Below are 12,361 nucleotides of genomic sequence, written 5' to 3'. Positions count from 1 at the left end.
GCATTTGTTGATGTTGACCTTGTTGCACCCATGCTATAACATTTGCTTTTAAGAGTTTAGCATTCTTCATTTCAACCCAAAGTAAATGTAAGATTTAAAAGCATCAAGTTCCAAAAAGGATTAGGAGGAATATTTTTTCTTTATTTATTTTCAAAAGGGGTGGTTTTTCAATCTTTCATAGAGCACTTGAAAGTTTATTAAACTCTTTTAAGGTTGGTCAGATTCGAGAATGGGTGATTCTTTAAAATTTTTATGTATTGTTCGAGTCTAAATCCATTTTCTAGATAAGTAAATAGTGACTTGTCGAAACCAAGCTAAGTCCACTGCCCAAGGGTAAGCATTTATGGCTCCTCATTTTTATAACTCAATCATTTTCTAGTTTCTATTTTCAATTTACCATCTTGCTTTTGTAGACAAACTTCTCGATAACTTTCTCAAAACAACTAACATGAAGGAGAAAAGGAAAGTCCCCTAGATCCTCTTGATCATGAGAGCAACCAAGGGTCTCATCATGTCCTCAAAATTGTACTATCGAAGGAATAAAGGCATGCACTGGCCCTAGGAAGCACATAGACAATTGACCACCTCCCTTCAATAGGAACTAACAAAAAAGGATCAATGGAACATTTAGTTTTGGAGATGGAGGGGTAGAGGGGAACTAGGCTCCCTAGAAACCACTCTAGGAAGTAATATTTGCATTCCCCTTTCAATATCTACCTGATAAAATAGGAGGGCTTCATTTGTAAGTACACAACTTACTAACTCGAGCTTAAAAAAGACCTTCTAAGGTTGACTAGGGGTTATTGTATTAAGAGATACACTAGAGTCTTAGCGTGATGCACTAGGCTCTCACAAAGAAGATATACTTTCGATTGAAATCTAAGGTATACTTAAGCTAAACAAGTTCGTAAGTCTAGTTTCTTCTAGCGAGCTTATGATGATCTTCTGGTGAACTTCCGATGATCTCTCAGCAATGTTCCAGCGGACTCCCAACAAGCTCCTGGACTTTACGACGATCTTCTTGGTGAGTTCCGATGAGCTTCTCTAGCAAGCTCCGAGACTTCTCGGCTGGTTCCTACAGAACTTTCGACGAACGTTCGAACTTCCGACGAACTCTTGAACTCCCAACAAAATCGTGTTCTTGACTTCGGAACTTTATTTTGCTTTATGCCTTGCTATCGTAGTTAATCTTGTACATGTAAAAATATACTTCAATCTAGACAATTAATAGTAAGCATGAATCATGTTGTCCGGCATGTCATTGGTCCATCGACGCTTCGTTCGATTCTTCGGCGCATCGTCCTCACTTGCGGCCTATTGCCCAACTAGCTAGTTGACTGCGCAACTCCGATATTCTTGGCTCAATATCCCCTCTTCTTGGCCTGAAGCCTTTTGTCGATATGTCGACCAATCCTTCGGCCCGACGTCCAATCCTTTGACATGTTTTCCTCCAGCCCAACATGATTCTTCCTGCTTTAATTGTCTCATCCTGATCGAAGCATCATGCGTCACTCAAAACGCAGATCAGATCATAAACACTTATCAATTGATTTCATCATCAAAATACGAGATTCAACACCACCACCCAGACCACCTAGGAGATTGGGTCTTCTAGGTAGTGCCACTGCCGGCTATATTTTCAGGGGCTGATTGGGCTGTTCAATCCAGCCCAAATCATTCCTGTTAAGGGCCCAGTTGGCCCCTTATTAAGTTAATAGGATTACCTCTCAATCTTAACTTAATTTAAGCTCTAACTACGATAATTAAGACATGATCACAGCACTTCTTTTTTTAGTGTGTCAATTGCTCTTCTAGTTAGCTTCCGACGTACTTTTGGCGAACATCCGATGAACTCTTGGCAATGCTCCGGCGGACTCCCAGTAAGCTCCTGGACTTTATGATGATCTTCTTAGTAAGTTCCGATGAGCTTCTTTGGTAAGCTCCTAGACTTCTTGGTTGGTTCCGGCAGAACTTCCGACGAACGTCCGGACTTCCAACGAACTCTCGAACTCCCAACGTGATGTCGATCTTGACTCCGGCACAACAGCTGCTTTATGTCTTACTGCTATCGTAGTTAATCATACACACTTTTCTTAACATATAGATTAGATCAAATAAATTATAATTGATTTCATCATCAAAATCTAAGATTCAACCCGAACAAATTTTTTATTGTCTTAACACTAAAAAAAAAAAGGAATTTAAATTATAACAAAATGATCGATGACTAAGGTCATTGGATAAGCATTAAATATCTGAATAGATTACATGGTGTCTAATATGATGCCATGTCATGACTAATTTAACTTAATCTCGCATAATTAAAAGATAAATTTCTACAATGTTATGTCCAATCTTACCTTTCACCTTTTTCTTCAAATGTATTTTTGAGCAATACAATGCATACAACACTTGCTAATTTGAATTTTTCCTTTTTTGCTTGATGTTTTAATATAGTTTTAGCAATTTTTTTGCTCATTTTCCATAAATGATAAAAAATTGCTGACCTCAATTTCTTGTTAGAGATAACGGGAACAAATGTAACATCATTAAGAGTATATGATTTGCTTGATGGTTAGCAAATTTTAATCAAACATTCAAATTATATTTGGCATGAGCTATACCTCATAAGCATACCACTTGAATTCACACATTATTGAATGTTTAATGATCGAATCATTCACAAAGTGATTCAGTATTTGAAAAACTTTCCAATAATTACATATTGTCAGCCTCCTTACCTTATATATAATGTGAAATTTAATGAAACTAAAATATTATATTAGATAAACATATTTTTATTTTTAATATGCATTCCTGAAGGAGCTTGAGTGAGTGAATGTACAGCTATGAAATGATATTTGGTAAACAATAAATGAAAACTATATTTTAAATATATTGACATAAGTATTATTTGGTAAGATTATATTTCAAGAGTCCCTTAAATATTATGTGATAAATTTACCCTTATAATATTTATTCGAAAATAAATATATATTTTTTTATTTAAATTAATTAGTAAATAAATAAATAAATAATCTTATAAAAACTTTCATATTGCCTAGACTTATAAAATATAAATATAAAAATATTTTTTAAAAAAAATAAATAAATAAAATGTAAACTTATAGAAAATATAAATCATGTTGGACAATCTCATTATTTTAAATATCATAGGATATTCTAAGAATATTAATATATATTAACATCACATAAATGTTAAAATATTAAGATGATCATAAGATAACATTAACATTTGAGTATTGATAATGCAACATGTAAACCAAATATAATTTAAAAAAATTATCAATCACTAATTTATATATGAAATGCATGTTTTAAATATGTTCTCTGACGCACTTTTTAACATTGGAGCAGCCTTGTCTGAGTACAACTATATGGTATACATTGGATAAATTTTTTGTTTCAGTGGATGATAACTATGATTGACCAGTTTGAAATAGAGGAAACTTGATAGCCCAATCGGACAAACCTAATTAAAATTCAAACTTGAGCACAAGTGGATTGAGTTGAGTTTGTTGAATGATCCATATCACACATTGTTGAATAATCTTATTTTTGCTATCCGAGCGATCTCAAATACTTTTGGTAGAATTATAGGATGCAGTAAAACCATGAATTTTGACGAATTTGATCCCACACTCGGACCCAAATTTGAATCCACTAATTGGACTTGTCGAACCTGATGTTCACCGAATCGGCTCGACCCAGTCCGACCGAACCCGTCCAAACCAATCCATTTGCGAAAAAGAACGGGGGCAGAAGGTAAATAAGTGAAACGCCCCAGGAGGCGTTTCCCCGTGCCTTTCCTGCCACCGCTGTACCTTGCGTAACAACCCCTCCCCTTTAGCCCAAACGAAACGAAGGAATCGAGGAGAGAGAAGCGCGGCGAGATTCTTCTTCCGTTCGTCTCTCTCTCTCTCTCTCTCTCTCTCTCTCTCTCCTTAGAATCTTTGAGAAAAGAGAGGGCACGAGCATTGCCGGTGGCTTTCGCAGTAAAGCCCTCCGAAGTTTCCTCCGTCCTCCTTTAAACCCTCATCTCTCTCTCTCTCTCTCTTCGCCGTTCCTCACCTCGCGTCGCCCGGTGCAACCTAGGCGTCCCCGATCATGTCGCAGGCATCTGATCCCTCCCCGTTCTCTTCCGACGCGGCGTGGAACCCTCCCCCGGAACCCCCCGAGCGGTCCTCGCCGCCCGGGGAGACATGCGATGCCGCCGTCGGCTGGCGGACGGCGGAGAGCGAGGAGCACAGGAACGGCGGCAATGCGGCCGGAGACCGCGGGTGGACGCCGGCTTGGAGCGTGCCGGCCAATGGAGCTAGCGAGGCGGGTCCGGTGATGGGGGCGGACTGTTGGCCCTCGCTCCCAGAGTCCGCGTCGAGGGTGTCTATCAGATCCTCGTCTTTGGACTCGTTGATGGCTCTCTCGGATGGACCATCGGCCGCTGCTGCCCTGGTGTGATCCCGTGCTCTTTGAACAAATCGTTGTTATTTCTTAGATGAGAAGTTCTTTTTGTGTATTAAATATTAATGTAGAGTGACCCTTTTGCGCGTGTTATTAGGGATCTATGATCGCTTCTTCCCAGATGAAGCTAAATGCTAAGAGCACAAACCCAATTTCTTCCCAGGATCATGATGCTCTTGGTCGCCAGGGGCCTAATTCGAGCCCTAATTTAATGAAGAGACGTGGTGGCACTGGCAGCAGTTCAGCAGCTAATCATGGTCCTGGAGCATCTCAAGAACCTCATTTTATTTCGGAGATGCCTCCAGTCAGTGTAGACACATTTCAGGGATCTTCTCCGCAGGGTATTGCCGACCACGGTAATAGCAATTTGGGTCGGCATAGGAGAGATGAGTTCTTGCCGCAGCTGCAAAGCGGCAGCAATAACCAGAGAAGCGGTTATGGTGGCAACAAAAGGGGAAATGCCCACCATAGGCGCCACGGTAGCCGGCGCGATCAGGAGCAGGGTGGCTATGACTGGAGTGGTCCTCGAGGTTTTAGTGGTAGAGATTCACACATGTTGATGCCACTGCCTCAACAGCGGGGACAGTCACAACCATTCATTCGAGCACCTCCACCGCCCACCACGGCACCTTTTGTTGGCATGCCACCATATTTTCGGCCTTTCGTGAGCCCCGTGGGCTACCCTGGTATGCAGTGCCTCTGATATAGGTTCTTTACTTTGTCATGTGGGTTTTGTAGTTTTGATAATCTTCATGATACCAGAATTTCATTCTGCTCTTTATTATCTGCCGCCACCTCCACCTACTGACACACTTAGAAGCATGCCTTTCATTGCCCATCAACTGCCCCATATGAATCCCCCAGCAATGTTTCTTCCTCCAGCAGATCATCAGCGCTTCATGTTGGTCAAACAGATAGAATACTATTTCAGGTGTTACAAGAGTCTCTATGGCTAACTAAGATTTTCTAGTGCAATTCAATATCTATGTATTAACTTGTTTGCGTTTATAGTCCTGATAATCTTTGCAAGGACCTTTTCCTGCGAAGGAATATGGATGATCAAGGTTGGGTTCCTATCTCCTTAATTGCTAGCTTTAATCGGGTGAGTTGTTTTAAACTACTTCGATATCTTTTTCTTGTTTGTTTTTGCTTACCACTTTTCACTTGTCCCTATTGCTGATAAGTAATTTGAAAGACTAAAACATTCTTTTTCGTCATTTCTGTTTTGCATTATATAGAAAATAAAGAACAGATGCTTTGACTCAATTTTCTATTCTTTGTTCTGGTATAACTTTAAGTAACACATTTAATGCTAAAGAAGAGCGCAGTCCTTTGCTGACAAAGTGGGATACCATGCTCAGAGTGCCGGTGTGGTAATTCATGCTAAGCATATTGTTATATTGTAAGTATTCATATAATTATAACAAAAAAATTGTATGCTAAGTTTTCTCTTGCATAATTTTAGAAACATATGATAATTTACAATATTGTCCAAGTAAAATCATCTGATGCAACTATAGGAAACACTTGCTGCTCATTGCCCAAAGTCACATAGTCTAATACCATATCCCTTCTATTTTTGCTTTATTTTACACAGTAGTCCCTAATTTAGTTTTCTCTTACTAAAGCAAGGTCTGAAATTTCGTATTGTACCGGAGTTTCGACGATCGCTCGGTATGATACGGAACGGTATACCGCTCGATATACCGTTCGGTATATTATATATATATATATATATAAAAGATTTTATATATATATTTATTTATTTATTTAAAAGCCAACGTCGCATCGCCTCGGTGACGTCGCCTCGTTTAATTAAATAATATATAAATATAAATATATATATATATATATATATATATATATTATTTATTTAAAAGCCGACGTCGCATCGCCTCGGCAACGTCACCTTGTTTATTTAAATTATATATATATATATATATATATATATATATAATTTTAATATTATTATTTGTTCCGTCCGGTAACGGGCGATCCGCGTACTGGTATACCGTCGGACCGATACGTACCGCCCGTACCGGGCGGTATTATTTGGTATTGCTTACCTTGTACTAAAGATTATTTAACCTATCCTAAGGAACCAAAATTTTCTTTATTCCTAGCTACTAAACTATCTAAGTTGCGACTCAAAACCAAGACAACGCATGGGGCTAGTGTTTTTTCTTGTCGTGCAGCCAACTCCTACTTAAACTTCTCTCTTACCCTCCATTGCTTGTTTGAGAGAGTTTTGAGATTGTCATCAGGTCCTTTTTAGGTGGCAATTTGAATTCAAAGTTTTGTAATAATATTAGATGCAAGGGTTTAAGGTTTTGTGGTTTGGTTTTGGATGTAAAACATGCTTATTAAATAGAGTGATGCAAGAGCGGCAAAGGAGATTGCTGTTAATGTAAGAAAAATAGGTACAAATAGGATAAGGGTAATGATAAGGTGAGAGGTAGAAACTATGAAATGAAGAAATAATAGACTAGGTGGTGGAAAATTATTCATGATAGAGATTAGAAATATTACTAAGTAACATCTAACCCAATGAAGCATTGTTTCATTTATCAAAATTCATGTCTAATTGAAAAACATAGATATATAAGCATTGACTACAAATATATTGAACCTAGACATTCCTACGACCAAGGATTATAATTTTAGTTAGATTGGTCTGTATTGACTGTTGTATGCTTGTTTGACCACACTGAATAGTTTTGCTTGGTCTAGTTCCACACTGTGTGTCACCTGGTATTGTTGTCAACACTGAGTTGTATCAGTGGTAAGCCTATTCGCACTCTCTCTCTTGTTTATCAGCTAGCTTTGATTACAATATGTAACATAGTTATCGTAACCAAACTACAAAATATTATAGTCAAGCCTTGGGTCACTAGTTGCATCAGTACGCCAACGGGTCAAACTATATGTCTATTTAAAAAATTATTTAAAAATATATAAAATTATTTATAGTATTAGAAATTATTTTAAAAACCTAAAAGTATCTATTTTATTAAATAAATAGAACAATATTAAACATAAATGCAAATAATAAAAAATAACATCAACTAATATTATAAACATAAATTTTAACAAAAAAAAGCGTGATAGTTTTTTTTTTTAAATAATTACAGTAGTCCAAACGAAAATAAATTGTTCAGCAATATGAAATAAATACATGCAGCATAATTATCATATCACCTGTGTCACCTGGTATTGCTGTCAATACTGAGTTGTATAGGTGGTAAGCCTATTCGCACTTTCTCTCTCTTGTCTATCAGCTAGCTTTGATTACAATATGGAACATAGTTATCGTAACCAAACTACAAAGTGTTCTGGTCAAGCCTTGGGTCACTAGTTGCATCAGTAGGTCGACGGGTCAAACTATATGTCTATTTAAAAAAATATTTAAAAATATATAAAATTATTTATAGTATTAGAAATTATTTTAAAAACCTAAAAGTATCTATTTTAATAAAAAAATAGAACAATCTTAAACATAAATGCGAATAATAAAAAATAACATCAACTAATATTATAAGCATAAATCTTCACAAAAAAAAAACATGATAAGTTTTTTAAAAAATAATTACAGTAGTCCAAACAAAAATAAATTGTTTAGCAATATGAAATAAATACATGCAGCATAATTATCATGACTCAAATATCAAATACATATGAACTTAAAGATCAAAATTATAGTTTCTAGTTATCAAACTGTCATGTAGTTCTACCCCACAGAAGTCCATTCCATATCATATTCAAGTTTTTAAAACCTCTAATATGGTGAAATACAACAAGAAGCTATAGCAACAAAGTAGATGGCTATGGAAATGTGAGCGGCTGAAGAATGACATTATTGAAGAAAGAGGAGTGGTTGGTAGAAAGACCTTGTTGAAGAAAGAGGAGTGGCTGGTAGTAAAGGAGTTGCTGAGTAAAGAGAAATAGACAATGTATGAGGGAAGATGTAAGGAGATGGATGGCCAAAGGGAGACGAGACAAACGAGATAGAGAGGGTGGAGAGAGAAGGGTGGTCAAATGAAGCAAGGAGGTGGAGGGGATCGAAGGAAGAGGAGGTAGGAGAGGAATGATCAGATAAGCAAGGGTATTTTCTTTCTCACTTTAATCCTAATTTAAAATTAACATAACTTCCCTCTAAAATAAATGGTAAGAAGGTTTAAGGGAAGGGTTTGTAAGTAATTTTAGCTATATTAAAAAATTAAAAACTGGTCAGATAGCTGGCTTATTTTGAGTTTTTATCGATAAGTGGATGAGACTGACCAATGGTTCATTTCTCAATTTTTCTGGTCCGATCATCTAATCTAGTTTGGTTCAAACAACTATGGGATGGAGGATTTTTATGACACTTGGGAAAAATTGCAGTGCAGGTCCTATCATGGGTCACATTATATCAAAGCTTTTTTATATTCATTACATTTTGGATTTGATCTGTCAAAAAGTTTGGCTGTGAGGCCGGTGTCTATACTGACAAAAGGGATGCTGGTGCCGCCTGTCTTGTTCAGCTGCAAGAAGGATTGCACAGCTCTTTACAAAATTTAATACCTGGATTATGTTGAAGCTTTCTATGTTCTTTTAACTTTCTGCTTGTTCATGTCCATATTATTCTTTCCTGGGTTATGGAAGGATAATTTTGTCTTACTGTCATTGAATATTTTCTTATTTTAGTGAGACTATTACCAAGTTTTGAACTGGTTTTAGCAGTCTGTTAGTTTTGACAATAGTGCAAATTGACTTTTGGGTATCTAACCGTCCTCATCTGTGATAGCTATCTACTGAAGTTTTGGTTTGACTTTATATAAATGAATTTATATTGGGCAGGATTCTTATTAGGCATGATCAACATATTATGTTGACTAGCTGTGCTAGCTGTGTTTTGTGGATGGCTGGAGAAAACCATTATTTATAGGATCTGGATAGTTTTGTTAATATGCTTTAGTCATTTGCTGGATCTTCTTCCATTTCGTCCATATTTTAATCACAAATGGAATTGTTTGTGTTTCGTTTCCTGCAGGTCAAACAGTTGACAAGGGACATGCCACATATATTGGATGCAGTACGAGGTTCAACAGTGGTAGAAGTGCAGGTACAGCTTACAACTTTTCATTTTATTTCTTCTTATTTGTATATGCTTTATATTCCTGTACATAGGATAGTCATAAGTAGGTGCCTTTGCCAAGTCTTGATCAATGCCAATTTCCAATATGTTACTGCCATTGTGGTTATTCTTATGCAGCTGCAAAATAAAAGGATACTAAAAAACAAGGTATGAAATTTTGTATCGTAACGGAGTTTCGACGTTCGCTCGTTACGGTACGAAACTGTATACCGAGCGGTATATCGTTCAATATATATATATATATATATGTATATATATATATATGTATATATATATATATATATAATATTTTTATAAAAGTTGACGTCGTCTTATTTTTATATATATAAGATATATATATTTATATATAAATATTCTTATATATAAGGCGACATCACCGAAAAAGGTGACATCGCGTCGCCTCGACAACATCGCCGAAAAAAGTGACGTGATGTCACCTTATATATATATATATATATATATATATCATTCCGTCTGGTAACGGATGGTTCGTGTACCGATAAACTGACGGACCGGTACGTACCGCCCGTATCGAGCGGTATTATTTGAAATTGCATACCTTACTAATAAGTAATTTGTTTTACACTTACGTAAATTTATTTGGGCCATATGCTAACTTCTGCAGTTGTTGATGCACTCTGATGCAGGGTGAGAAAATAAGGAAACGTGGTGATTGGATGAAATGGATGATGCCACCAACCCCAAATCAGTATGATCTTGCTTCTGGTTCCCAATCTCCACTAACACCAGGCTATGATTCAGTCATTGCTCACATGCATACTTTTGGACTAGACGAGGGTTCTTCCCATCATAGTATGAGTTAGACTTGTGGGAACCCCCCAATAGTACTTGTCAGATTCATAATGAGGTACTTTGAAGTAGATCAGCATCTGGAAGTTTCAACAACTAGATGCAGGATTCTCTTACTGAAGATGGAGACCGGTCAGTCGTCCCAATCAGTCAGAACTGTGAAAAGATTAGCCAGGAGAGACTCGTTGAAATTCGAATGCATGAGTCAGAACCGGAGAATGTAAAAGGATTGATTGTTGAGAGCCATTAGTTGAGGTCTTCGCCTTGGCTGCAAATGGGCATCAACCAATAAAGAAGGGGGAAAAAAATGACAGAAACGAAGAAAGAATTTGAGAGATTTAACTTCCAGTCAATTATCTCTAGGTTGAACTGCTACTACCATATAGTGGAAAGGAGGTTTCGGATTGGCGTTTCTCATTGGCATGGCTCCTTGGGATGGGCTTTCTGAATCCCCAGCCTTTTGCTGTCACATACCACCGTTGTTGGGGGGTAAGAAATGGATTTAATCAGCGGCGCATAGCGGTTCTCATCTCCCCATAGCTGAATCTGCGGGCATGGTTATAGTTTCCAATACTATCATGGTTACATTACATATACCTATTATTCTTTAATTGCAGCTGCAAATAATCGCCTCAAATTATTTGATGGATTGAATAGATAGATTATCCACGACACAGGCTGAGATCTGTCGTATATCTTATGCATATTACCGTTTGTGTAATCATCCATGGAGTTGCAGAATATTTGTCTTCAAAGATGATTTGCTGGAAACGTGTGGATTTGTTTTCGCTGATGGAAGAGACCTGAGCAAGCCTAGCAGACAAACCGGCATGGAAGATCACACTCATGAGACAGGTAACCACTCTTTCAGGGGCAAGTTTAGACCATTTGAATGCAACTTTAAATAGAATGTGCGAGTAAATTGAGTCCAAATCAACGCATAATAGTTATTCCTCTTGCAAATAGACCCTTCCAGATTTCTTTCCGTAGATGATTTGTTACAAGCATGCTCAACAGCTAACAGATCTGTGATAATGGCACAAAAAAAATTGTATTAGGTCATGTGAAGCTTGTCACATCTTATCACATGTCAGGCTTCTGAGGCCATGAGATGTAAATAAGCATGAGGTAAATTGCTGGATTTATCAATATAATCCCACAGTGACCCTTTAGTGGTCCTTAGTACTGTCATCTCACCACCCAAAGGGGAGAGTGTAATTTGCGTCCTTGCACATACCGGTATTCGATTTGGGAATGAGAACCTCAATTATTGTACTGTATCAAAATTCTAATCCGGTGAACGCTAGAAGATTTCATCTCTCATATTTTAATCTTAAAGAAAACAGTAAAAAAAAAGGATTACCATTTTTGTCAGACACGCATGCTACTCTTTACTGTATCAGATTTCCGTGATACCATTTTAATTAATATGTTTGTTTGAGCTTTTTGTCTTTGACACACATGGCGCTGCATCAGATATCAAACATCCCGTAGTGAGTGCCACCCTACGGCGACCTCAGATTCCCTCTGTCTCCCCGTCTTTGCCTTTGACGGTCCTCATCTCCTTCCCGCTCTGTGTATAAAGCATGCCACGGCCCCACGCAGAGCTACGGACGTGTCATACCCCACGTACTCCGGCTGCCCCCTCGGCCAACCCAAAAGAAGTTAACCAGGCCATACTCATTTTTAGAATGCTGCTTCCCTGTCCGTGGCAGGCGATGGCCGTAGCAAAATCATGAGGCTGGAGGCCGCAGGACGCCTTCTCCACGTGATCCCCGGTACGTTAATTGCCCTCGCAGGGCTCCACTTTGTGCAAGACGGAACAACAAACAAGCACAAGAAGAAGCCAGAAGCTTGCTTACTATTACGCCTCTCTCTCTCTCTCTCTCTCTCTCTCTCTCTCTCTCTCTCTATATATATATATATATATATATA

At 37.7% G+C, this 12,361-nt stretch overlaps 1 protein-coding gene across 2 annotated transcripts; it reads left to right on the top strand.

Annotated features, from left to right (window-relative positions):
* Positions 1-3,842: 3,842 nt before the first annotated feature.
* Positions 3,843-11,389, top strand: LOC103998817 (la-related protein 1C). Of its 2 annotated transcripts, none has more exons than XM_009420411.3 (6): positions 3,843-4,473; positions 4,580-5,168; positions 5,347-5,413; positions 5,494-5,584; positions 9,512-9,583; positions 10,264-11,389. In XM_009420411.3, exons 1-6 carry the CDS (start codon positions 4,129-4,131, stop codon positions 10,438-10,440), a joined length of 1,341 nt encoding a protein of 446 aa, XP_009418686.2. In that variant the 5' UTR covers positions 3,843-4,128; the 3' UTR covers positions 10,441-11,389. The 2 variants fall into 2 exon arrangements, with proteins under 2 accessions (XP_009418686.2, XP_018677758.2); XM_018822213.2 differs by having other exon boundaries at positions 5,245-5,413.
* Positions 11,390-12,361: the final 972 nt, after the last annotated feature.

The sequence above is a fragment of the Musa acuminata genome, chromosome BXJ1-1 (genome assembly GCF_036884655.1).
Source record: "Musa acuminata AAA Group cultivar baxijiao chromosome BXJ1-1, Cavendish_Baxijiao_AAA, whole genome shotgun sequence".
Taxonomy (NCBI): domain Eukaryota; kingdom Viridiplantae; phylum Streptophyta; class Magnoliopsida; order Zingiberales; family Musaceae; genus Musa; species Musa acuminata.
The sequence above is the reverse complement of the archived record's forward strand: the minus strand, read 5'-3'. Positions and strand labels throughout refer to the sequence as shown.

Coding starts and splice junctions, on each gene's coding strand:
- LOC103998817 (XM_018822213.2), top strand. CDS start 4,129: ATGTCGCAGGCATCTGATCCCTCCCCGTTCTCTTCCGACGCGGCGTGG. Junction 4,474..4,579: donor CATCGGCCGCTGCTGCCCTG/GTGTGATCCCGT, acceptor GCGTGTTATTAG/GGATCTATGATCGCTTCTTC. Junction 5,414..5,493: donor CAGATAGAATACTATTTCAG/GTGTTACAAGAG, acceptor TTGCGTTTATAG/TCCTGATAATCTTTGCAAGG.